Raw genomic sequence first — 27,400 nt, 5'->3', positions numbered from 1 at the left:
CTGTACTGGGGATCTGTACTGAGGGGACTGCACTGGGGGAGTCCTTACTGGGGAGGGTCCGCACCAAGATGTCTTTACTGAGGGATGTCTTTTTTCGGGAGGTGTACTGGGGTGTCTGTACTGGTGATTACTGGGGATCTGTACTAATGGAGGGGGTGTGATTGGGATGAATCTGTACAAGGTAGGTTTGTATTGCATTGTCCCGGACAGAAACCAGACCTGCACCTGTAGCTCTTCTACATCTTTTGCCTATCTGCCCTATAATGGCACTATATCCACTAGAGCATTTGCATTTTTCAGAGTAGAGTAGAGCCTGGCCAGAGAGGGATTATTTTGACGCAGTTGGCCACCTTAAACATGTATTGAAATACATGTGAACTAAAAATCCCTGTTGTGGAAAGTTTGCTAGAAAGGGTGTAAAGCAGTGGACAGAGGATCGATTCAGAATTCCTAGTCTTTACTGAAGGGGGTCTGCTCTTGGATGTCTTCACTGAGGAGTGTCAATACTTCCGGGGGTGTACTGGGGTGTCTGTGCTGAGGGGTGTTTGTACTGGTGGTTACTGGGGTGTCTTTTCCATTGGAGGCGTCTGTAGGTGGGGGTGACCTGTACAAGGCGATGCTGTACTGGGAATGTCTATCCTTGGAATGTCTGCATAGGGGCATGTCCATAGTTAACTGCATTGAAGCACACTACCATCCTTTGCAGAGCACGGTGTTTCAAAAATAGTATGAATTTTTTATCTTTGATGTGAAAGTCATACATGAGTTTCTATACTGTTTCAGCACCCCCTAGAGGTTGCATCCTTCGCGGCTGATCTTTCACCTAGGCAGATCTCCGCTTGAGGCCGATCCTTCTAGGGGACTGGAAGAGTATGAACTCTGCACTGCTGTCCCGTCTGTGTGCGCTGTCTCGACTGTAATACGGGGAAGGAGGTATACCCATCTACGGAGGACAGACAGCAGAACCTTTTTGACCAGAGCATCACCAACACAACAAATGTGTGTGCAATAATTGTTTGTGTACTGAGGGTTGTGTTTTCTGGGTGGGTCATTAGTACAGGGGTTCTGTACTGGTTGTGTCTATGGAAGGGTCTGTACTCAGGAGGGGTCTGTACTGATGTGGACTGTACAGGGTGAATCTGTACTGGGAAGGTTTAAACTGAGGGGGGCTCCTCTTGGCTTTTCTGCCATGGGGAATCTGTACTGGGGATCTGTACTGAGGGGGACTGCACTGGGTGAATCTTTACTGGGAAGGTTTAAACTGAGGGGGCTCCTCTTTGCTTTTCTGCAATGGGGAATCTGTACTGGGGATCTGTACTGAGGGAGACTGCACTGGGGGAGTCCTTACTGGGAAGGGTCCGCACCAAGATGTCTTTACTGAGGGTTGTCTTTTTTCGGGAGGTGTACTGGGGTGTCTGTGCTGAGGGGTATTTGTACTGGTGGTTACTGGGGTGTCTTTTCCATTGGAGGCGTCTGTAGGTGGGGGTGACCTGTACAAGGCGATGCTGTACTGGGAATGTCTATCCTTGGAATGTCTGCATAGGGGCATGTCCATAGTTAACTGCATTGAAGCACACTACCATCCTTTGCAGAGCACGGTGTTTCAAAAATAGTATGAATTTTTTATCTTTGATGTGAAAGTCATACATGAGTTTCTATACTGTTTCAGCACCCCCTAGAGGTTGCATCCTTCGCGGCTGATCTTTCACCTAGGCAGATCTCCGCTTGAGGCCGATCCTTCTAGGGGACTGGAATAGTATGAACTCTGCACTGCTGTCCCGTCTGTGTGCGCTGTCTCGACTGTAATACGGGGAAGGAGGTATACCCATCTACGGAGGACAGACAGCAGAACCTTTTTGACCAGAGCATCACCAACACAACAAATGTGTGTGCAATAATTGTTTGTGTACTGAGGGTTGTGTTTTCTGGGTGGGTCATTAGTACAGGGGTTCTGTACTGGTTGTGTCTGTGGAAGGGTCTGTACTCAGGAGGGGTCTGTACTGATGTGGACTGTACAGGGTGAATCTGTACTGGGAAGGTTTAAACTGAGGGGGGCTCCTCTTGGCTTTTCTGCAATGGGAAATCTGTACTGGGGATCTGTACTGAGGGGGACTGCACTGGGGGAGGCCTTACTGGGAAGGGTCCGCACCAAGATGTCTTTACTGAGGGTTGTCTTTTTTCGGGAGGTGTACTGGGGTGTCTGTACTGGTGGTTACTGGGTATCTGTACAAATGGAAGGGGGGTGTGATTGGGTTGAATCTGTACAAGGTAGGTTTGTATTGCATTGTCCCAGACAGAAACCAGACCTGCACCTGTAGCTCTTCTACATCTGTTGTCTATCTGCCCTATAATTGCACTATATCCACTAGAGCATTTGCATTTTTCAGAGTAGAGTAGAGCCTGGCCAGAGAGGGATTATTTTGACGCAGTTGGCCACCTTAAACATGTATTAAAATACATGTGAACTAAATATCCCTGTTGTGGAAAGTTTGCTAGAAAGGGTGTAAAGCCGTGGGCAGAGGATTGATTCAGAATTTCTAGTCTTTACTGAAGGGGGTCTGCTTTCGGATGTCTTCACTGAGGAGTGTCAATACTTCTGGGGGTGTACTGGGGTGTCTCTGCTGAGGGGTGTTTGTACTGGTGGTTACTGGGGGGTCTTTTCCATTGGAGGCGTCTGTAGTTGGGGGTGACCTGTACAAGGCGATTCTGTACTGGGAGTGTCTATCCTTGGAATGTCTGCATAGGGGCATGTCCATAGTTAACTGCATTGAAGCACACTACCATACTTTGCAGAGCACGGTTTTTCATTAATAGTATGCATTTTTTATCTTTGATGTGAAAGTCATACATGAGTTTCTATACTATTTCAGCACCCCCTAGAGGTTGCATCCTTCGCGGCTGATCTTTCGCCTAGGCAGATCTCCGCTTGAGGCCGATCCTTCTAGGGGACTGGAAGAGTATGAACTCTGCACTGCTGTCCCGTCTGTGTGCGCTGTCTCGACTGTAAAACGGGGAAGGAGGTATACCCATCTACGGAGGACAGACAGCAGAACCTTTTTGACCAGAGCATCACCAACACAGCAAATGTGTGTGCAATAATTGTTTGTGTACTGAGGGTTGTGTTTTCTGGGTGGGTCATTAGTGCAGGGGTTTTGTACTGGTTGTGTCTATGGAAGGGTCTGTACTCAGGAGGGGTCTGTACTGATGTGGACTGTACAGGGTGAATCTGTACTGGGAAGGTTTAAACTGAGGGGGGCTCCTCTTGGCTTTTCTGCAATGGGGAATCTGTACTGGGGATCTGTACTGAGGGGACTGCACTGGGGGAGTCCTTACTGGGGAGGGTCCGCACCAAGATGTCTTTACTGAGGGATGTCTTTTTCGGGAGGTGTACTGGGGTGTCTGTACTGGTGGTTACTGGGGATCTGTACTAATGGAGGGGGTGTGATTGGGATGAATCTGTACAAGGTAGGTTTGTATTGCATTGTCCCGGACAGAAACCAGACCTGCACCTGTAGCTCTTCTACATCTTTTGCCTATCTGCCCTATAATGGCACTATATCCACTAGAGCATTTGCATTTTTCAGAGTAGAGTAGAGCCTGGCCAGAGAGGGATTATTTTGACGCAGTTGGCCACCTTAAACATGTATTGAAATACATGTGAACTAAAAATCCCTGTTGTGGAAAGTTTGCTAGAAAGGGTGTAAAGCAGTGGACAGAGGATCGATTCAGAATTCCTAGTCTTTACTGAAGGGGGTCTGCTCTTGGATGTCTTCACTGAGGAGTGTCAATACTTCCGGGGGTGTACTGGGGTGTCTGTGCTGAGGGGTGTTTGTACTGGTGGTTACTGGGGTGTCTTTTCCATTGGAGGCGTCTGTAGGTGGGGGTGACCTGTACAAGGCGATGCTGTACTGGGAATGTCTATCCTTGGAATGTCTGCATAGGGGCATGTCCTTAGTTAACTGCATTGAAGCACACTACCATCCTTTGCAGAGCACGGTGTTTCAAAAATAGTATGAATTTTTTATCTTTGATGTGAAAGTCATACATGAGTTTCTATACTGTTTCAGCACCCCCTAGAGGTTGCATCCTTCGCGGCTGATCTTTCACCTAGGCAGATCTCCGCTTGAGGCCGATCCTTCTAGGGGACTGGAAGAGTATGAACTCTGCACTGCTGTCCCGTCTGTGTGCGCTGTCTCGACTGTAATACGGGGAAGGAGGTATACCCATCTACGGAGGACAGACAGCAGAACCTTTTTGACCAGAGCATCACCAACACAACAAATGTGTGTGCAATAATTGTTTGTGTACTGAGGGTTGTGTTTTCTGGGTGGGTCATTAGTACAGGGGTTCTGTACTGGTTGTGTCTATGGAAGGGTCTGTACTCAGGAGGGGTCTGTACTGATGTGGACTGTACAGGGTGAATCTGTACTGGGAAGGTTTAAACTGAGGGGGGCTCCTCTTGGCTTTTCTGCAATGGGGAATCTGTACTGGGGATCTGTACTGAGGGGGACTGCACTGGGTGAATCTTTACTGGGAAGGTTTAAACTGAGGGGGGCTCCTCTTTGCTTTTCTGCAATGGGGAATCTGTACTGGGGATCTGTACTGAGGGAGACTGCACTGGGGGAGTCCTTACTGGGAAGGGTCCGCACCAAGATGTCTTTACTGAGGGTTGTCTTTTTTCGGGAGGTGTACTGGGGTGTCTGTACTGGTGGTTACTGGGTATCTGTACAAATGGAAGGGGGGTGTGATTGGGTTGAATCTGTACAAGGTAGGTTTGTATTGCATTGTCCCAGACAGAAACCAGACCTGCACCTGTAGCTCTTCTACATCTGTTGTCTATCTGCCCTATAATTGCACTATATCCACTAGAGCATTTGCATTTTTCAGAGTAGAGTAGAGCCTGGCCAGAGAGGGATTATTTTGACGCAGTTGGCCACCTTAAACATGTATTAAAATACATGTGAACTAAATATCCCTGTTGTGGAAAGTTTGCTAGAAAGGGTGTAAAGCCGTGGGCAGAGGATTGATTCAGAATTTCTAGTCTTTACTGAAGGGGGTCTGCTCTCGGATGTCTTCACTGAGGAGTGTCAATACTTCTGGGGGTGTACTGGGGTGTCTCTGCTGAGGGGTGTTTGTACTGGTGGTTACTGGGGGGTCTTTTCCATTGGAGGCGTCTGTAGTTGGGGGTGACCTGTACAAGGCGATTCTGTACTGGGAGTGTCTATCCTTGGAATGTCTGCATAGGGGCATGTCCATAGTTAACTGCATTGAAGCACACTACCATACTTTGCAGAGCACGGTGTTTCAAAAATAGTATGCATTTTTTATCTTTGATGTGAAAGTCATACATGAGTTTCTATACTATTTCAGCACCCCCTAGAGGTTGCATCCTTCGCGGCTGATCTTTCGCCTAGGCAGATGTCCGCTTGAGGCCGATCCTTCTAGGGGACTGGAAGAGTATGAACTCTGCACTGCTGTCCCGTCTGTGTGCGCTGTCTCGACTGTAAAATGGGGAAGGAGGTATACCCATCTACGGAGGACAGACAGCAGAACCTTTTTGACCAGAGCATCACCAACACAGCAAATGTGTGTGCAATAATTGTTTGTGTACTGAGGGTTGTGTTTTCTGGGTGGGTCATTAGTGCAGGGGTTCTGTACTGGTTGTGTCTATGGAAGGGTCTGTACTCAGGAGAGGTCTGTACTGATGTGGACTGTACAGGGTAGGTTTAAACTGAGGGGGGCTCCTCTTGGCTTTTCTGCAATGAGGAATCTGTACTGGGGATCTGTACTGAGGGGGACTGCACTGGGTGAATCTTTACTGGGAAGGTTTAAACTGAGGGGGACTCCTCTTGGCTTTTCTGCAATGGGGAATCTGTACTGGGGATCTGTACTGAGGGAGACTGCACTGGGGGAGTCCTTACTAGGAAGGGTCCACACCAAGATGTCTTTACTGAGGGTTGTCTTTTTTTGGGAGGTGTACTGGGGTGTCTGTACTGGTGGTTACTGGGTATCTGTACAAATGGAAGGGGGGTGTGATTGGGTTGAATCTGTACAAGGTAGGTTTGTATTGCATTGTCCCGGACAGAAACCAGACCTGCACCCGTAGATCTTCTACATCTTTTGTCTATCTGCCCTATAATGGCACTATATCCACTAGAGCATTTGCATTTTTCAGAGTAGAGTATTCATTTTCTTTTTTTTAAGGCTTTTTACATCTGTTTTCACCTGGTGATCTGGCCAGTAATACACCTTCTGTATTAGTGAGACACCACTCTGGAGAAATGAGCCAGGACACAGAAGACAGCAGCATTGTCAGTCTTCTGGTGGCGGGGGGAGTGTTAAATGTATTCGCAGATTTGAATACAAATAACAAATAGAAGCCGAACCCCAGCTCACACGTTATAATCAATTACAGCAGTTTTGAATTTTGAAGGTTTTACATGTATACATACAGTTCGATCATTTTAATCACCCCTGCCATTGGTAAAGGGATGGTCTCATCCATGTAAGCTGATACATTCTGCTAGAGCTTGAATTTGAATCACCAGATGAAAATAGAAGAAAGAACGCCGCTTTATTTTTTCAGCACAATTTTTCAGGGGGGAGGGGGCAGCTATTTAGCCACCCTATTTTGCTGGCTCTTGACATGGACTATGGGCTTTTTAGTGTGCAGCTGTAGCAGTTAAACCATTTAACATTGACAGGGGTGCTTACAATGGTCACTTTTTATTTATGTAAAACCTTTATCCCAAAAGAAAAAAAAACACATTGCTGTAACTGCTTGCAAAATGGTAACTGGAGTTTGGCTTCAATTTGTTAGTGTATCTAAATTTGCTAGTACATCTTACAGTCCCCTCCCCCCAAATTAACAATGCTGCTGTCCAAGTGTGCCCCCTGTGCTCCATCATCCGGGAAGGGGGGGGGGGCTCTAATACAAGAGGTGTATTACCAGCCAGGTCGCCAGGTGAAAACGGAAAAAATGGCTAAAAAAAACTAGTGCAGCTGCCACATCTAATGATTGGTAAGCTGAAATATATTGCAGTTTTGGGTTTAATGCCACCTTAAGTAGTGGATGTATATGGATTTTTGGAGAATAAATGTCATACGTGATCATTTGCTGCTTTGTAAAAATGTCCCTTAGCATGCATCCTCACCAGCGGTACAGGCAGTGCCACACTGTTCTGCAGCCATTTCTATTCAAGTTACAATTTAGTACAGAAAAGCCTCTAACACAAATATCTATTTACTGAATACCAAAAACACCTTCTGTCTTTTGCAAAGAAGATAAAATGGTTCGGGTTTGCACTGTCTTGTGAATAATACATGTATTATCTGATTCTCACAATTCATAAGAATCAGCAGTAGAATATTTTTTTTTTTTAGCACAGCAAATAATAAGCCTAATGCATTTATAATAAGCGGTTAGCCCAGATATAAAAAATATACTAAAACATGAACAATAAGCAAATATATTGTGTGCAGCTTCCTAATATATCTTCTGGAAATGATGAGATGTTGCAGTGATTAGTTCTGGAAGAATAGATGCCTTATCAATGTTATAATTTATATGAAAATGTCTATTATTTAGAGGCATATACAATTTCCATCTCATGCTAACAAAGCTGGCACCGAACTATCCTTCCAAATGTATAAAAGTTTGTGGCAAATAGGAGCAAAAAAAAAAACAGCTACCCGTTGGCACCAGATTTTATCTTAGAACAAAGAACCTGGTCACCAAGGGCAGATAGTTAAGTCTTCGTACATCAGGCTCAGGGCTGGATCTAGCCTATCTGATGTGGGAGTGCAGGAAAAAAAAAGTCAAGGGGGCAGAGGATAAAGTTATCAGTTTGGAGGGCAGCGGACATGGGTCAGCAGGACATGGGTCAGCAGGGCTGAGGACATGGGTCAGCAGGGCAGTGTACAGGGGCTGAGCTGGCCAGTGTACAGGGGATCATAGGGTAGTGCAGTGGTGTATTTAGGCTTTGCGCTGCCCTAGGATGCCCCCCGCCCCCCCCCCCCCCCCCCAGCAGAGAGAGAGTCTCACACTGACCAACACCAGACCCCACCCGTGGAGAGAGCCTGACAGTGACCGACAACATCCCTGCCCCCCCCCCACCCAAGAAAGCCTTCCACTTACACCCACCCCCCACGGCACCAGAGAGAGAGACACTCACCTTCACAGCTCTGGACATCCCCGGGAACGACAGTTGGGCTCTGCAAGCATCGTCAAGCAGCCCGCAGCCTCTGTCAGATCCCATCTGGTCCCCATGCCGCATATGTCCCTTCTTCCAGGGGGCAGTGCTGCCCCCCTAAAAAATGCCTCCCTAGGCAAATGCCTTGTTTGCGTTGTGGTAAATACACCCCTGTGGTAGTGTACAGTGTGTTAACAGGGCAGAAGACTTGGCTCAGTGAATCACAATGCCTGTCTCTGCCTCCCAGCATTTAGAACCTCTTAAAGGGATGGGATGCGGTGGCAGAAAGGGGTTAACTGGATCTTCCACATGGACTAATCATTGGTTTTCAATGTATGAACTGCATCCAAGTTTTGAAGCAGGGAAGCACACGGACACCCATGACCAGGAAGTGCAGAATCATGTTTATATACGTGACTCTGCATAGTGCAGCCGCCCTGTAGCAGTATATCTTCTACGCGGGGGGTCAGCAAATGGTTCAAGTCCAATTCTCTTTGACACCACACATATGCATTACATGGGTTAAATAAAATTTGGAGAGCTATTTGTCCTTTGAAGCTTTGAGTACATGTGTAAATGGTTGCAAAATTGAATTCTGTGTAAATGGTGGCAAAATTGAATTCTATTATGCTATTTTCTCTCCAGGTTAAATGTAAGTCTTCATACAGAATGCTGTGAATGAGGAAAAATACTGCATTATGGCCACTAGACCTAACAATCATAGTAAATAATTATTTATTACCTATGATCATAAGCGCCCATCTAGTAGCCATAATATGGTCTATTCTTGATTCCCTCTATTCTGTGTGAATAAATAACATTCGACCTAGAGAGAAGATAGCCTATTAACATTGGTTTTTGACACCGGTTCGCACAAAGCAAAGGTAAAGTACATGCAGTTTCACAGGTTGAATAGCTCTGAAATATTTTCTAAATATACCCTTTATAGTTATGCTTTGCACTTTTGGTAGAACAAGGCATTGAAATTAAAAATTATAATCACTTACCCAGCCAATGTTCTCCTGTCAGCTTTCCAAATCCATCTCTGTACTGTTCCCATCCACGGAAAAAATTCATTGAGCCGTCTTCCCTTCTCTGGAACACCTAAAACCAAAGTATAGGCAGGTTACATGGCTTTTAAGGGCCCATATGTATAAACCTATTTGACTGTAGGGTGCACCGAATGTGTTGCTCCTGGGATTAGTCCTGCCCTGGTTTAAGTACCACCCCAACCTGTCTACATTCAGCTCCTCAGAATACCATTTATGGTTACACTTAGACCTCCCATAGGCTAGCCTCTTAGTATTGCCATGAAGATGTATGTACATGTAGCGCTATCACCTTAGGGATTGCTGATTATTTTGGTCCCCCTATAGTCCTGCACAGCCAGTCATTCAGCATTTTCCACACAAGCTTTCATCTGGAGACAGAAACCAGTCCTTGAACATTGTTTTTTTTATTTTATTGAGGGGGTTAGAACTTGGATAGGGTAAGGGGTGTATTGGATGCCCAAGGGAACCAAAATCTGAGGACAACTTCCTGAACTATTCTCAAGCTTCTCTTCTCTGATGCAATCTGTGTTGGAGTGCTAGTCAGCATCTCTTGGTTATACCACCCCAGACCCTAGATGAACTCCTCTTCACCCAACAAACTGGGGACTTTTCCTGAGCAGGGCTCCTGTTACTTTAAATGAGCTGAATAGTCACTAGTAGGGGGCTAATCTGGTTTCCCACCAGAGTGCTCCTTCCCCTATCTGCCCAGGGGGTGCAGGTGTACTCATTCAAATCATCTCCTGTACCACTTGCAGGATGGCTGCTGCTACCAGGCCTATCAGCTGGGCTGCTCCTTCCCTGTCATACAGGTGGTCTTCGCTCAGGGGGCCAGTGAGTCCCAAGGTTTCCTGCTTTCCAGCTCCAGGCTCACAGGCAGACTCATCTCACTAGGTCTCCGGGCAGCCTTCCTCCTTCTGCCTCCCAGCTTCCTCCAATTTTCTACACCTCTTCCACCACCACACTCCTGTTACTGAGTAGGCTCCTACTCTTTTAATGGAGTTCCAGCCCCATGCCAAGCCTTCTGTTGGGAATTGCCTGAGGTCCCTCAAGAGTGCAGCCAGCCACTCCTTAGATCCACCCACTGCCACCAAGGCCCTCCTCCGAAAGCCTCAGAGCAGGGGGAAATTCCAAAGGGGCTGACTTGCAGGATCTCTCAGTCCTGACCACAATTTGACCCCTCTGGCTATTACACCTGACCTGCTAACCAGCTCCTGTCTAACCATTAGGGTCTAGCTCCCCTACCTAAACTAGGCGGGTGCTGCATACACCTACAAGTAAATCCTAAAGTGTGTTAGGGAAGCCTATTCATTTGAATGGGTTGCCTAAGGCTGGATTCACAAAGGTTTAACACATTTTCCCATTAAATAAATAGAACTCATCAAAACACAAGACAACACATGCGCTGAGATTCACATTAAAGTACATTGATGTGTGTTGACATTAAATGAAAAAAAAAATGTTAATAGTGCACAACAAGGCATGTTGATGTACACGTCAGGGGGTGTGAATAAGCCCAAACACACTACAACAGACCAGAAGCCGTGTATACTGCATTTTTTGAAGTGTGTTGCCCCATTTTGCACTGTTATTGCTTTGCAGTGCACTGGTGTAAAGGGACCTGTACAAATGAAATTCTATAAGGGCCATATACACATAACTGTTGGAGCATTAATGGACGTTGCATGCATTAGGCAACGCAGCTCCAACGCACATGTGCTGCAGTGCATCATAACACATGGTATCACACTACCTTACATTGTCAGAAAACATAAAGGTTGCCCTTTTTTGTATATTGTGCTTGACAGTCTATTTGTTCATCACTCATTTAAAAGGGCTACTTAAAAGCAACACAATGCATGTTAATACGTGACACAATGCGTGGTGACGCAACGCACTAATAATGCAAAGTGTGAATGGGCCCTTAATGCATTGCTCCTCCCATAGTAACTCTTATACACAATCTCTTATCTTAATCTCTATAATTAGCAGCTGGTGATCTTGCCAGTCCCTTTCTCTTCCTTCCACATGATGTCATACTCCCATGCCAAGCCATGCCTTGCTCATCTTGATTGACAGTGGCTTCCAGCAGGAGGTTCCCAGGGAAGGCGCACAGGTAGTGAATGTGGAGGCCATTTATAAACGGCAACCCGCTCCTGCAATGTTCCCGCCAGCCGTTTATATACATGGGCCGGGCGGGAAGTGGTTAAACTGATGATTTGGGTTACCCATGTAAGAAGACTATTTATAACAATAACATATCCGATTGGATGTCACTCCACTTCCTCAAATTAAACCTTGCGAAAACCGAGCTCCTAGTTTCCCCCCCAGCCCGCGCCTTCCCCCCCTGACTTCACCATCACGACCAACAACTCCACCATCAGCCCCACCCCGCAAGCCAGACTACTAGGTGTCATTCTAGACTCCAATCTGTCTTTCCAGCCCCAGGTCCAATCGCCGACAAATTCATGTAGACTTCACCTCCGCAACATCTCCAAAATACGCACGTTCCTAACCCCGGAAACTACTAAGCAACTCATTCACTCCCTCATTATATCACAACTTGACTACTGTAACTCCCTCCTCGCCGGCCTACCTCAACACAGGCTATCCCCGCTTCAGTCTATCCTGAATACTGCGGTAAGACTCAACCACCTTACTAACCGCTCCGTATCTGCCACCCCCCTCTGCCAATCCCTCTACTGGCTTCCGATTGCCCAACACATTAAATTCACATTAGTAACATTGACGTACAAAGCTGTTCATAACACTGCCCCAAACTACATCACCGACCTGATACCCATCTACCACCCAAAATGCACTCTTCGCTCCTCGCAAGACCTCCTACTCTCTAGTTCCCTGGTCTCCTCCTCCCATGCCCGTCTGCAGGACTTCTCCAGGGCTTCCCCCATCCTTTGGAACTCACTACCCCAATCCATCAGACTGTCACCTACCCTCCTCACCTTTAGGCACACCCTGAAAACCCTCCTCTTCAGGGAAGCCTACCCTGCCCTCACCTAATTGCCGACCTCCTCCACTCTTCCTACCAATCCATCCCCCTCAGCTATTTCCTCCTGTACCACTTTCCACTCCCTCATAGATTGTAAGCTCCCAGGATCAGGCCCTCCTATCCCTCTTGTATTGAACTGTATTGTTGCTGTATTGTCACCCGTTATATTGTAAAGTGCTGAGCAAACTGTTGGCGCTATATAAATCCTGTATAATAATAATAATATTTAAAGTGACAGCAAACATGGATTTAAATTGGTAGTAAAGTTGTTTTTTTTACTTGTACCTACAAGTGAGGCTATAATAAGGTTTACCTGTATGTACTGTAAATATCTCCTTAATGTGCAACGTTTCAAGCCGCCGGAGCCCGCAAACCTGGAAGAAGGATCGGATGAAGATGGAAGCCCCTGATAGTGGTGACAGCACGCTGCTGGAGGGCTTTGTTTTAGGGCTAGTTCACACTAGATGCAGTTCTGTGCGCTTTTTTTCTGCATCAGAAATGCATAGTGTTTTCCATGTATTCCAATGGCCCTAGTTCACACTAGTGCAGTCAGTTCCAGTCAGTTTCCGGTGCAGAAAAAAAGTAGAACATGCTGCATTTTCTCTGCACAGAACCATACTGGAACATGGCCAACTGCACCAAAACTGCACCGGAACTGTGTGTGGTGTGAACTGTAAGCAAAAACATATCCAGAAAGTATCCGGAGTGCGTTTTTGTAGTGTGAACTGGAGCTTAACCTCCCTGGAGGTATTCCCGAGTGTAGCTCGGGGTAAAGTTTCAGCACCACAAGCGGTAACCCCGAGCTACACTTGGGAATACCTTGCAGCGTTGCTCCGGGATCTGTTCTTCACTTACCTTGTCCTGCGCTCCCGCGATGTCCCTCCTGCAGTGTCCACGGCAATGTCCTCCGGCCATCCGTCTTCTGGGTTCCGTTCCCTGCGACGTCGGGACGTACGGGGGACACAACTGGCGGGAATTTTGAAAGTTGCAATAGTGACATTCACTAAATACACTAAAATCACATAGTAAAACATTACTGTATCAAACCATTTCACATACATTTTGTCCCGAGTGCTTTGTCCTGTGCCCTGCCTGCATTTTTACTGTTCTTTCTGCCTGGAAACTGAGAAACGTCCAAGGCGTCCAAAAAGCGTCCCTTTATGTCAAAAGCGGTTTTAGACCGGCTAGAGAACAGCAATAGTAAATTAGAACTACTTGCAGAATTGAGTGATAATGACTCGTGGGGAAATTCGTCGTCAGACACTGAAAACGATTTTGCGACTTTGCTCAGTGATGTGCGAACTTGGCGCTATATTTCAAATTTCAGTGTTTTTGGTTTGATTATATTATTGAATTAAATTTATTATTATATTATTTTTTATGATTATTTATTAAATTATAATTTATGATTTTGTGTTTCAAATTGTAACATACCCGGGATGTTTACTAGACTCTCTTGTTCGGACAGATTTCAGTGAGTCATTCCTAAGAATTACAGGCCTACAATAAAAAAACTACATATTTCCATGCAAAAAAATGTACCACTTTGAGCACAGAAATATGGACATAATCAGACTGCTAGGGAGGCTACAGTAAGTTTCACATAATATCACATAGGTACGTTTCACATAGTATGAGATGCATACTAGCACATTATGACATTGCCTAGCAGGTTTTTTTTAAAAGGTCACAGTTTGCTACAGCTTTACACCAGCCATAGATGGATGGAAATGCAACCAGTTGAGCAGGAACTGGCTGAACTTTGCTTTGTCTATGAGCAGGCTGCTTGTTCTGATTGCAATCTATCAATTGGCATCAGTACAACTAGCCTGTGTTTTTTTTATACAATCACTACCTCTGGCTATAGCCAGCACCAGCGATCACTGTATTCTGACAGCAGTGACAACATTAACTGTGTTGATGGAGGAATCGGGCGATTTTCTTTCCTTCAACCTGTAATTGAAAGCAAATTGCCTAATGTATGGTCAGCCTTCAACTTTAAAATACCGTGATGTAACTGTGATGACGATTATTCACTGTCCAGTGCACAAATCAGTGATGACACAGGAAGCTGCAAAGCTGGACCAGGAAATATGGGTGTCGCTTGTAGAATTGCCACCTCATCCCTTTAAAACTGAGCACATAGTAATTACATAGGTTCTGAGGCTGATTGAGGCCCCTTTCACACGGGCGTTCCATATGTCCGTTTTTCATCTGTCTGTGTACGGATGAAAAACAGACACCCATGTATTTCTATCGACTTGCGGATGTAAACGGATGATCATCTGTTAATGTTCGCATCCGTTCACATCTGGTTTTTTAAACAGAAATCCTGTTTTTCTTCCGTTAAAAAACTGGAATGGACAAAAACAGATGTAAAGGGACAAAAACAGATGTAACCTGATGTATACTAACAAAAACGGATGTAACCTGATGTAAACTAACAAAAGCGGATGAAGAAGAAAAACAGACAGAAAATGGATGAAATATGGATGTAAAAAAACAAAAAAGGATGTAAACAGACAAAAACAGATGTAAACAGACAAATTAATGTAAACAAACAAAACACATGTAAGCGGACAAAAAAAGGATGTAAACAGACGAAAAACAGACGGAAAACGGATGTAAACGGACAAAAACAGATCTAAACAGACAGAAAACGGTTGAGAAATGGATGTAAACTGAAGAAAAACGGATCCATTTTTTTTCTTGGAAAAACCTGATGAGAAAAACAGAACATCCGTTTGAAAGGGGCCTTAACTGCTTTCCCTCCGCCCTATAGCGGATATACTGCTACAGGGCAGCAGGGATGCGCAAAATCACGTATATATATATACATATATATATGTGTGATTTTGCATTTCCGGATAGGGGGCGCGCGCACCCTAACCGCGCTGCTATTCACAGCCTCGGCTCTGCATAGCAAAGCAGTGTGCTTACATTGAAGCACGCACACAGTAAAACACACACAGCGCACAGTTATCCCTTTGATCGCCCCTGATGTTAACACCTTCCTGCCCAGTGCCATTAGTACGTGTCAGTGCTTTTTATTAGTGTCACTGTATTGGTGTCACTGGGGATGTCAGTGACACCATCAGTTCCCCACAGTGTCAGAATGCCCGCCGCAGTCCCGCTATAAGTCGCTGATTGCCACCATTACTAGTAAAAATAAAAATAAAAAATTCCAGTACATATTCCACCATTTGTAAACGCTATGCGTTTCACGTAAAACCAATTCATGTACACGTATTGGGATTTTTTTTTAGCAAAGACATGGCAGAATTCATTTTGGCCTAAATTTATGACGAAATTTGATTTTTAAAATTTTTTTACTGGACATGTTTAATAGCAAAAAGTCAAAAATATTGTTTTTTTTCTTAAAATTGTTGGTCTTTTTTTTTTTTTCATAGCGCGAAAAAATTAAAAACGCACAGGTGATCAAACACCACAGAAAGAAAGCTCTATTTGTGGCCAGAAAAAAGACATACATTTCATTTGAGTGCAGCGTTGTATGACTGTGCAATTGTCAGGTAAAATAACGCAGTGCCGTAATTCAAAAAATAGCCTGGTCAGGAAGAGGGGTAAAGTCTCAGGAGGGCAAGTGGTTAATACAGTGCAGGGGCGGACTGACAACTCATGGGGCCCCCGGGCAATAGGGGATCATGGGGCCCCTGTGTCCTTGCCCAAACTCAAAAAAGCCTATGAAAAATCATCATGGGGCCCCCTACTGACCCCAGGCCCTCGGGCAGTGCCCGAGTTTCCAAATGGTCAGTCCGCCCCTGATACAGTGAGTTTAATTACCCCCTTAATCAGCCACAGAACCTGTGTAATTAATATGTGTTCAGTTTTCAAGGGATGGGGTGACAACCCTACCTGTTTGGCTGTGCAGTGTGGAAGAGGGGTGAGCATTACATGACTGCAGCATCAGAATTCCAGATTCGTAGACAGGTAAAACAATTCAGACATATGCATTTCAAATATGTAAGTACCTATTGGCCTGGAGTTTCAGTTGAAATATCAATCTCTAGAGTATAAAAAACTCAAGTCTGTATATCAAGCTTCTACACAGGGGGCCTGGAAGCATCTGCGATAGATGGCCCACACAGATCATCACACTGCCCCCGTAGAAATGTAATAAGATCTCTGAGGGAGTGATGGGCGAAGGGAATATTACATGGCATGGGCCGTGAGATACATTGCCGGACAAGCCTTGTACATGGGCGGGAAGGTTCTAAATCTGATCTTCATGCTAGACTAATCGGAATTTTCCATGGTCCCCCCCCCCCCAGCTCTGTCACACCACTAGAACTATCTATAAAAGGTGTAAAGGGAATTATGTATCAAAGATCTCCAGAAGCAAAGCCAGCTCTGCATTTATCAAAGAAAATAATCTCGCTGCGTGTCAGCTGCAGTCGTTTCCTTGATTTATCAAACACGGCTCTCTCTTCCATTTAGTACCTGGGGACAGTTCATAGAGAGTCCCAGGCGGGCAGGCGGGTAAAGGGTTAAGAGGTTTATAGAGTTTAAACGTGTTTTACATTGATGTTCGTATCCCAGAAGATTGTGGCAGCTAGGATGGGGAGGGGGGGGGATAGCACGGGGAATATTCAATCACACAGGTGTCCCAGACTGAAAGAGGAAAGCCCTGATTAATCTAAGCTGACCTTGTACGGCTGATGTAGGGCGCATCTGTGTTGTGTGGAAGACAGAGACAGGGAAGAGCAGACAGGGAGACGAGCCAAAGATCCAGAAAACTAGGGCATGGGACCCCATCATCAAAACCAAATAATTATTTGTCAATAATATTCATTATCTATTTGGTTGCTTTCACACTGATCCGCTGCAAAAACACATACACGTGACCAGGGGCGGACTGACCATTTGGAAACTCGAGGGCCCAGGGTCAGTAGGGGGCCCCATGAGATGCCCCTGGTGCCTTTTTCATAGGCTTTTTTGAGTTTGGAGCCCCATGATCCCCTATTGCCCAGAGGCCCCATGAGTTGTCAGTCCGCCCCTGCACGTGACTTAAAAACTGCACCAAAAACACATCTCAGAGGCGCTTTTCAGTCGTTTTCCATTGATTTCACTGGGAAGAGGAGTTTTTGGGGCGTTTTGTTTTAAATATTATTATTATACAAGATTTATACAGCGTCAACAGTTTGCTCAGCGCTTTACAATATAAAGGGAGACAATACAGCAGTGCAATACAAGAGGGTTAGGAGGGCCCTGCTCCTTGGAGCTTACAATCTAAGAGGGAGGGGCTGGTGGTACAAAAGGTAATAACTGTGGGGGATGGACTGGTAGGGGGAATAGATGATTCCATTATTAGCTGAAGGCAGGATAGGTTTCCCTGAAGAGATAGTTTGTAGAGATTGCCTAAAAGTGGCCAGAGTAGGCGATAGTTGGATAGACTGGGGTAGAGAGTTCCAGAGGATGGGGGAGGCTCTGGAGAAGTCCTGGAGATGAACATGGGAGGAGGAGACAAGGAAGTTAGAGAGCAGGAGGTCGTGGGAGGAGCAGAGAGGACAGTTTGGGTGATAGCCAGGGGCGGACTGACCATTTGGAAACTCGGGCACTGCCCAAGGGCCCAGGGTCAGTAGGGGGCCCCATGAGATGCCCCTGGTACCTTTTTCATAGGCTTTTTTGAGTTTGGGCAAGGACACCAGGGCCCCATGATCCCCTATTGCCCGGGGGCCCCATGAGTTGTCAGTCCGCCCCTGCTGATAGCTCACCAAACATGCCCCAAAAATGCTGCAAGCAGGAGTATTTACACTGCACTGCAAGTGCAACGCCTCAGTGTGAAAACATACATAGATATACATTCACATACATAGGGAAGCATTTTTCTTGAGATTTTGAGGCGCTTTTTTTAACGCAAAACCGCTTCAAGTGTGAAAGTAGCCTTAAGCATTAAGATAAAAAAAAAAAAACGCGGACCGCAGGAATGCCATATGTAAACCAGGGCTAACTAGGCGTTTGAGGAGAGTTAAAAATGCACCTCAAACTCCTGCTTTTAATATCAGTGTGAATAGGGCCCAAAAGAAATGGTGCAATGGTCACTCCAACCTAAAGTTGATCCTTGGTTTCAAATGTTTCTTGTGTTCTCAAGCAGTAAGCCGGCCATAGATGGATCAAAATTCGTCTGGTTCAGCAGGAACTGGCTGAATTTGGATCCATGTGTAGTGCCACCCCCAAAGGAGACGCTTTGTAATTTGGGGTTCTCTGTTCTTTGCCTCAAATTCAAGGACAACCCCTCTGGCACACCTGGATGAATAAAATCACTGCAAGCACAAGTAAAGACCGGAGTGTAAAATGCCTTTCACCTAGCTGTGGGTTATTACCTGTCAATAAACACACACCCGTTTAATGGTAAGCACACATAATCTATTGCCTTAGAATAAATGGCATCAACTCACAGCGGGTAAATAACGACACAATCTACTAGACAGAGTAAGAAATCAAGTAATAATAATCGGGTTCTGTATCACTAACTAGAATCAATAAGTGAATTAGCAATAAACAATGTAAATCCATTTAAATGCAGTATCAATGATCATAACACTACACTGGTTTAGAGTGCATGCTAAAGGGGGGGGGGGGGGGGTCAGCAAACAGTAGATTGTGATCCACCAGAAGATCTTGGCCAGGTGACTAGTAGGTCACAGTCAGGGCTTGCTGGCCCGCCATCCCAGAGCATCAGAATGCAATGCAGAGGGACTACTTGTAAAGTTGGAGCTGTAGTAGGGAGCAAGAGCCGCATAAGTTGACGTCTCCTCTGTAGTCCTGGCTCCTGTGCCCTGTCATGGTTGGTGGGTGTAGCACCTGGCAAGCATGACCCATTCAAGTGAATGAGGCCGCTCTGCAAGTGCCCTGCAACCTTGTGCAGTACAGCAAACAAGGGGTTAAACAAGCAGCGGTGTGTTGCCTTCTCACCACCTGCTTCAACCCCTTGGACCCTGCAGAAGCATGCAGTTGTGGGGCACTTGCAGAGTGGCCCCATTCACTTGAATGTGTCTCGACTGACAGGCAGTAGCACCTACCAAAAGTGACAGGGGATTCATCCCTGCTGCGGCATGTGTATACCTTTTGGCTGCTTCCTCAGAAGCTAAAGGGGGTAAGTATTGAGTGCGGTAAAACCATGACTCAAACACAGGGTTTTACCTCCCCAACCCCCCCCAACTTTACATTTGAATGAGCCCCTAAGAGTGCAGCTGTTGGATGCAATTAAGGGCTCATTCACAAGTGCAGCAGACACTACTGCTCCTCTGTAAAGGGATCCAAGCGTGTTTGACAGGTGGTGAGGAAGCGATATGTTGCCTCCTCAACATCTGATTTAAACCCATGATTGCTGTGTGAAGCACGTGATTCTGACACAGTAGTACTGCAATTAGAGGTTTAAATCAGGTGTGAGGAGGTGACACTGTGTCCGGTGATCTTGTGGTTCAGGTAGATCTCCACCTCTTTAACCAAATGACGGCTACAGCGCGGTTGTCCAGTTCTGGAAGGGCGTCATATGTCCTCTCAGAACACGCCCACAGATGATCACATGATGAGGTAAAAGGCCAATCACAGTGGCCTTTTACCATGTGATCAGCTGTGTCCAATGACACAGCAGATCGCCGAGTAAATGCAGTTGCCGGTTATTGGCTGCACTTTTCTCGCGCTGTCACAGTGTGATGAAAGCACTGCCGATAACCGGCAAATGACACAGAGGACATCTGCACTGATCTGCACAACTTTACAGTTAGCCAACAGCTTTGGTCACTAGCACATGGGGTAGAAGGAGTTACCATGCGAAGCGTTACCTTAACCTCTTCAAGTCCGGACACTTTCACCCCCTTCCAGTCCAGGCCATTTTTCAGCTTTCAGTGCTATCACACTTTGAATGACAATTGCGCAGTCATGCAACACTGTACCCATATGAATTTTTTAGCATTTTTGTGAGACAGATAAAGCTTTATTTTGGTGATATTTATTCACCACTGGGATTTTAATTTTTTTTGCTATGTAAATGAAAAAGTCCAAAAATTTTGAAAAAAAGTGTTTTTCTTATAAAATGTTGGAAATATTATTTCATCATAAATCTTGGCCAAACTTTATTCCGTTCTCTTTTTAGCAAAAAATAAAAATAACCCAAATTAGTTTCTAACCAAAAATTATACTTTTTAAACATTTTTCTATATTTTTATTTTATTTTTTAATATTATTTGTCTTTTTTTTTTTTTTTTTTTTACATAATGTCACCCTAGCAGTGCAGTGTCACCATGCTGACACTGTACTACATGTGGGGGGTGATGAAGATTTTTTTTTTTTTTTTACACTGATTGCTTTTACACCAGGCTGTAAAAGCAATCATTTCTCCTTCTCTCTGGCTGCATTCTTGTATCCATTGACAAATACTGTGTGAGTGGATACAAGCTTGTCACAGCTTGTCACATGGTACAAGGCTGTTGTGAATAGCCTTGTACCATGAGACCTCTGTGATCATTCACAGATTTCACACATAGTAAGCAATGATGTCAGAAGTGACATTTTGCTTACTACTCTGCATGTGATCACTGATTGGCCAACCAGTGATCACATGATCGGGACCTCGCACAGAGGTCCCGTACATCGATCGGTGTTTCACTGTGTGCGGAGGACACAGCGGGCACTGGATCGCGGTGCTGCGTGCTCCCAGGGAGCGTGCACAAGCAGGGGGAGGGGAGGCCATTTATAAATGGCCACCCGACCCTGCACTGCCAGGCAGGAGGTGGTTAATGCAAGTTACACATGTGGTTGCCATGAGCAATGCAGGTACAGTCAGCAAGCAGCCTGGCCATGGAGTATACGTTTTATAGGTGGAATTGCCTCATGACGCATAGCAACCAGAATGGAATTGCAATGTAGAAGTCCCCACCCTGTACAGAGGTACAGAAACTCAGGAGTTAAAGTCAAGTGTACGATGGAGCCTGCGCTATGTGCACTGTGGGTCTCCATGCTGCTACCGGGATGGTAGTGGAAAACGCTGGACAGGTGGCTCTGGTCAGTGTTCGTCACGGCCCATCTAATTGCAAGCTACAGTGGAAAAATATACATTTACACGAGGACCCAAGAGTAACTAGAAAACAGTTATTATGCACAGTGTACATGGTGCACGTTCATCTCTAAGAGTAGAGGCCTGCCTTAAGGTTGAGTATACCCTGATGGCAACCTCAGCCTTGTCCCAGGGCATTGGTGAAAACTGCACTAAAGCAAAGGTACCCCATGTGTGTGAAATTGTGAGAGAAACCCTGCACAGGGTGCCTGGGGGGTAGTTCTCTCGTGTTTCCCAGACTAAGCACCCAATGAGTTAATTGGAAAACATGGAGGACGTGACAAACAACCACCACCCTGCTGCCCCATTAAATGCTTATGATCTCCCAGCCATAATTTCTGTCTCTATTCCTGCGCCTGAGAATTTTGGGTGTTTCGGCCACCTTTGTGTGTTACAGCTCCTCTTGTTACATTCTCCATAACATAAAATAAAAACCTCCAGTAGGGAAGGTGAGCCCTCTCAAATAGTCACAGCAGGTGTTCAGACTCAGGAACTCAATGCAAAGATCCCACCACTAGAGACCCCGAGAGATATGAACCTGTCTGGACTTCGATGCTGAAGCATGTATCAAAGACTGAAATATACATTTTGGTTGTGCCCGCCGACCCTCCCAATGTCCAGGCACATTACCAGTTGCATCTATGTTAAAGCGGCTTCAGCTTGGTCGTCTTCCATGGGAGACCCCCCCTCTAACGCGTTTTACCCAATAGGGGGCTTAATCATAGAAGCCAATAAAAATGTGTTTTGGGTAGATGGACCCTTTAACGTCCAATAAAACTTTTTTTTTTCTTTTTTAGAAGAGCAGCAAAGGGTTAAAGCGTCAGTCTGGATTTTATTTTCACTTGTCATTTCTGATGTTGATTTTTCCTTTCTTATTAAATCCTTATTTAAATTCGGGAAACATACATAAATTCAAATATTCACAGCATCCTCCTTGAATAGCAATAAATAAAATCAGTGATAATCTATTATGAAGCCATTTGCCGGAGTGTTTCTTGTTATTAGTTTAAAATGGAGGTAAAGGCAAACTGCTACATTTAAAGCTAAAATATGTAAATATGTATGCATTATCTGCCAACATTTAGTAATTTTGTTCATGCAGTGTTGAATCCAAACATTACTGTCAGACAGCACAGCCAGTATCTGAACTCACTTTTCTCTACTGCAGTTAGAGCAATAAAGCTTGGTTAGAGAATACTCTATCCTCTGACTGGTTAGTGAAGACGCAACGTGTAGGAAGGGTTCTCTTTTATAGTTCCTTTCCCCAAGGTGTGTGGTGCTTTCAGGGCCTACCTTGTGTGAGATTCCAGGAGGCCTGGGGCCTGAAGATGACATGAGTGAATGAGCACCACAGTAACCCCTCCCACCAGGGGCGTACTGAAAACTCATGGGGCCCCCGGGCAATAGGGGATCATGGGGCCCCTGTGCCCTTGCCTAAACTCAAAAAAAAGCCTATGGAAAAGGTACCAGGGGCATCTCATGGGGCCCCCTACTGACCCTGGACCCTTGGGAAGTGCCCGAGTTTCCACATGGTCACTCCGCCCGTGCCTCCCGCTAAGTGCTAATGGGTTCACTACAAGCTGATTAGCATAGGAAAGCTTAAGTTAAGTACTTTGGGACTTGTTATACCAATGTGAACTGTATAGGACTTCATGTAAATGTATGCCTGTAGTTCAAGTCAGTAGTTCATAGTAAAAAAGAGAAGCGTGGGATTTAAAAAACAAACTCACTACTGCCTCTAAGACCAAGAACTGAGTAATCAAAGACCACTGTTTGCTCAGTCTTCAGTGAGCATAGAGCCGGTGACTGTCAGTCATTGCTCCCTGCTCGGCCTCTCCAGCGCTCAATGGAGGGGACGGGAGTGGCTGGCTCCAGCTCTCAGTGGTGGTGATTAGAGAGAATATAACTGGTGTGCCACTGTAACTGGTGTGGCGGTAATTAGGAACAATATGACTGGTGTGGTTGTGATTATTTATTTCAGGTACTTATATAGTGCCGTCTATTTACGCAGTGCTTTACATATACAGTATATTGTACATTCACATCAGTCCCTAACCCTCAAGGGGCGTACAATCTAAGGTAGGGACAATATGACTGGTGTGGCGGTGTTCAGGGACAATGTGACTGGTGTGGTGGTGATCAGGGACACTGTAACTGTTGTGGTGGTAATTAGGGGCAAAATTACTGGTGTGGAGGTGTTCAGGGACAATATGACTGGTGTGGTGGTGTTCAGGGACAATGTGACTGGTATGGCAGTGTTCAGGGACACAATTGACTGGTGTGGCGGTGTTCAGGGACAATATGACTGGTGTGGCGGTGTTCTGGGACAATATGACTGGTACGGTGGTGTTCAGGGACACAATGTGACTGGTGTGGCAGTGTTCAAGAAAAAGGTGACTGTTGTGGCGGTGTTCAAGAACAATGTGACTGGTGTAGCAGTGTTGAGGGACAATATGACTGCTGTGGCGGTGTTCAGGGACACAATTGACTTGTGTGGCGGTGTTCTCTCTTTTAAGGGCAATACAACACAACCGCTAAATTGACAAGCACCCCCGATTCTGTTTACATACAAGCCAGCATGGATCCCGCCTGACATTATAATTACATTTTTACAGTTCTATTAGATTGTGGCGGAACCGTTCCGCCTGGGCTTCCTCGTGCGGAGCAGTGCGTCTCACCCAATGGTCCTCATTTCCGGTAAGTCTTCCAGCATTCTCCCAAGGCAGGTATTATAGCTAAAAACACGAGTCAGAACTTCGTGTAGGGTGAAACTGACCATCTTCATTAAACACAGCTCAGTATATACAACTTCACCCCACCCCCACCAGACAGACTGGCACCAGGTTTTCCCCACCCACAACAAACCATACAATACAACAATATCTAGGAACTCTATAGAAGTGAAAGACTACAAGGTCACATTTCCCTAAACAAACAGTGTAGAATGTCTGTGAAACATGTCCAGCTTTACAAAGGGGATAAAAACCAGAACAGAAAGGGCAAAATGGTATCACAAGGGGACAATTCGTCACAAGGCTCCCCCGTTGTGTAACACCCGCCAGACCCGGCGAGACCTTCAAACAGGTCCGCTTGGGGCTGGTCGGTTCAGAGGTTCACTTCTCCAACTCGGCTTGCCGGGACAACCCATCTGCATTGGCGTTTTGCTTCCCTGATCGGTACTGGTTGAGCTTCAGCAGGGGTCTCGGTGCCAAAAAGTGGAGACCAGGACTCCCAGATCATTTCCAAGGAGAACCTCAGCTGGCAAGTTCTGCATTACTCCAATTTCAACGTCCCTGACCCCGGCCCCCCAATCCAGATGAAGCCTTGCGATAGGAATCCGGTAGACATGGCCTCCCGCTACCTGTAACGCCACAGATCGCCCGGTCTTGGCCCAGTCTGGTACCAGTAGAGGTTGGACTAGGGTGAGTGTGGCTCCAGTGTCCCGTAATCCTTGGGCCTGACGGCCGTTAACATGGACAACCTGTTGGTGGTGTCGGCGATTGTCCGGGGTGGCAGCCTGGAGAGGGTTAGCCTCATGAAAGACCCCGATGTCCTCATCCTTGGTGGTAAAATTCCTCCATGAAGAGGTGGTGTCACTCGGGTGGTCCTGTAGAGAGTAGGCAGAGGCTCGGCCATAGGGATTGGTAGGTCGGTTGGAAGTGCCCCGAGGGGGTTGGCTGCTCTGGAGCCTTGGTGGATTCCGTGGGCAATGAATGCGGATGTGCCCTGTTTGGTTGCAGCCATAACAGCGTGGGCCAGACCGCTTTGGGTCAGAAGGTGTGGGTGGTCTGAGGCATTCTCGGGTGACCAGAGTGGACACCACTGGTTGTGGACGAGGTGCAGGGGGAATGGTGGGCTCTGTTAGCCTCCTGTTGTCCAGGTACTCATCTGCCCAGTGACTAGCGTCGGCTAAGGTTAGGGGGTGTTTGTCCCGGACCCAATGTCTAACATCCCCTGGAAGTCCATTGTAAAACTGCTCCAGTAACAGCAGTTGTAACAGTTCCTCTAGCTTGGTGATCTGATACCCTCGGACCCAGCTGCTGGCAGTGTGTTGTAACTGATGTCCCCATTCAGTGAAGGTGTCCTGGGGTTTCTTCTTGAGTGTCCGGAACTTTAAGCGATACGCCTCTGGGGTGAGAGCGTAGCGGGCCAACAAGTGTTCCTTAACAAAATCATAATCCAAGCAGTAGCTGTCGGGTACAGTCCTGAATGCCTCTGCAGCCCGACCGGTTAGCTTGCTGCTCAAAATGGGGACCCGGTCTTGGGTTGCCACACCATGGATGGTGCACAAACGTTCAAAGTCCTGAAGAAAGCTATCAATGTCCCCATCCACCTCTGAGAAAGTTTTAAAAGCAGCGTAGGGAATTTTCTTTGGTCCGGTTGCAGTCTGGAGAAGGCAGGAGGTAATCCTCTCCCAGACCGAGTCCTCGGTTGATAACCGGGAGTGACTAAGCCGCAGTTGGGTGGCATCGTCCAGGACCTTGGAAATCTGTTCAGGGGTGGGAGCGCTGCCAAACAGAGACAAACGCCACTCCACCTCTTGTCGTAAATCCGAATGGTATAGGGGTCTCTGTACGGTGCTAAGTGGGCCTGGTGTTTCAGGGGCCGATGAGCTGCTCTGTTCCTCCAACTCCTCCTGTGAAGCAGAGTTCACTTCTGGTGGAGCAGTGTTCGCTTTAAGCGTAGCGGAGTGTGCATCAGGTGAAGTGGGGTGCGCATCCACTTGGTCCAGGGCCATAATCTCGTCCAACAGTTCCTCTCTGGTCTTGGAGCCAGCGATACCTCCCTGAGCGACAAGCATGCTTTGGAGGGCTGGCTTCCGGAGGTCCTGTATATCCATCTGGCTGAGCAGGGATGTCTCCGTGAAAAAGATGGGGTCCCGGTTGGTGGTTTGGACTTTCTCCGCAATGAGGAAAGATCCCACCGCTGCCAACCAATTGTGGCGGAACCGCTCCACCTGGGCTTCCTCGTGCGGAGCAGTGCGTCTCACCCAATGGTCCTCATTTCCGGTAAGTCTTCCAGCATTCTCCCAAGACAGGTATAGCTAAAAACACGAGTCAGAACTTCGTGTAGGGTGAAACTAACCATCTTCATTAAACACAGCTCAGTATATACAACTTCACCCCACCCCCACCAGACAGACTGGCACCAGGTTTTCCCCACCCACAACAAACCATACAATACAACAATACCTAGGAACTCTATAGAAGTGAAAGACTACAAGGTCACATTTCCCTAAACAAACAGTGTAGAATGTCTGTGAAACATGTCCAGCTTTACAAAGGGGATAAAAACCAGAACAGAAAGGGCAAAATGGTATCACAAGGGGACAATTCGTCACATAGATGATCTGCTGGTTCTTTAAAAGAGAAAAAAAAAGTATGAGTGCTCTTAAAAATTCATATCAGACCCTTATCCAGGCATACAGCCTGGTTGGATGAGAAAGAAAGTGAAGCAATGAGTGTGCCCTCCATCCTTGCAAAGCATCCTGTCCCTGTTTTTGGGGGGTATAAGCCTCCTCCTCTTATAAACCTCTTCCCCATGTTGATGGGCACCAGGGTCTCATCCAGATATCATGTTTCACAAAAAGGATGGGGGGGGGGGGTCTGGTGGGAAGGGGGCTTATCAGAATCTGGAAACCCTCTTTAGAATAATGGGGCCCCCAGATATCCAGCTTCTCCCAGGTGTATAAGTATGAGGTTTATAGAACCCTTTGTGATTCATTCATGAAAAAGTAAATGGTAAAAAGCACCCATACCATGAAAACAAAATCCTTTCTTTGATGAAATTAAAAATAAACAATGGCCTTCCATGTAAATCCAACATCAGTCACGCCATCCAGCAATGTAGATCCTCATGAATCATGATGACCTGCTAAGACAACAACCTGCTACGCCTGATGATCTTCATCTGCTGCTACTCCTGTGGCAAATGACAGATCTCTGGTACTGCTGGAATGTAAATAGTGAAGCAGGTATCTCAGTTCGTGTCATTGACCAAATATGATCATGATCACATCTGGTCAATGACATCACCACCCAGGATCCCCAGCCCATTTGTTTACAAATAAGCC

General features: G+C 46.2%; 1 protein-coding gene across 2 annotated transcripts in view; it reads right to left on the bottom strand.

Annotated features, from left to right (window-relative positions):
- Window positions 1-27,400, bottom strand: part of FIBCD1 (fibrinogen C domain containing 1) — a 367,744-nt gene that overhangs the window by 35,663 nt on the left and 304,681 nt on the right. For both annotated transcript variants that reach the window (XM_089669029.1, XM_089669031.1), the window contains exon 6: window positions 9,200-9,296. In XM_089669029.1, the coding sequence (XP_089525155.1) occupies window positions 9,200-9,296 (97 nt within the window). The remainder of the gene's footprint in view (window positions 1-9,199; window positions 9,297-27,400) is intronic.

The sequence above is a fragment of the Staurois parvus genome, unplaced genomic scaffold (genome assembly GCF_062004578.1).
Source record: "Staurois parvus isolate SC_StPar_1 unplaced genomic scaffold, SC_StPar_1.0 ptg000068l, whole genome shotgun sequence".
NCBI lineage: Eukaryota > Metazoa > Chordata > Amphibia > Anura > Ranidae > Staurois > Staurois parvus.
This window is presented reverse-complemented; position numbering and strand designations above follow the sequence as displayed.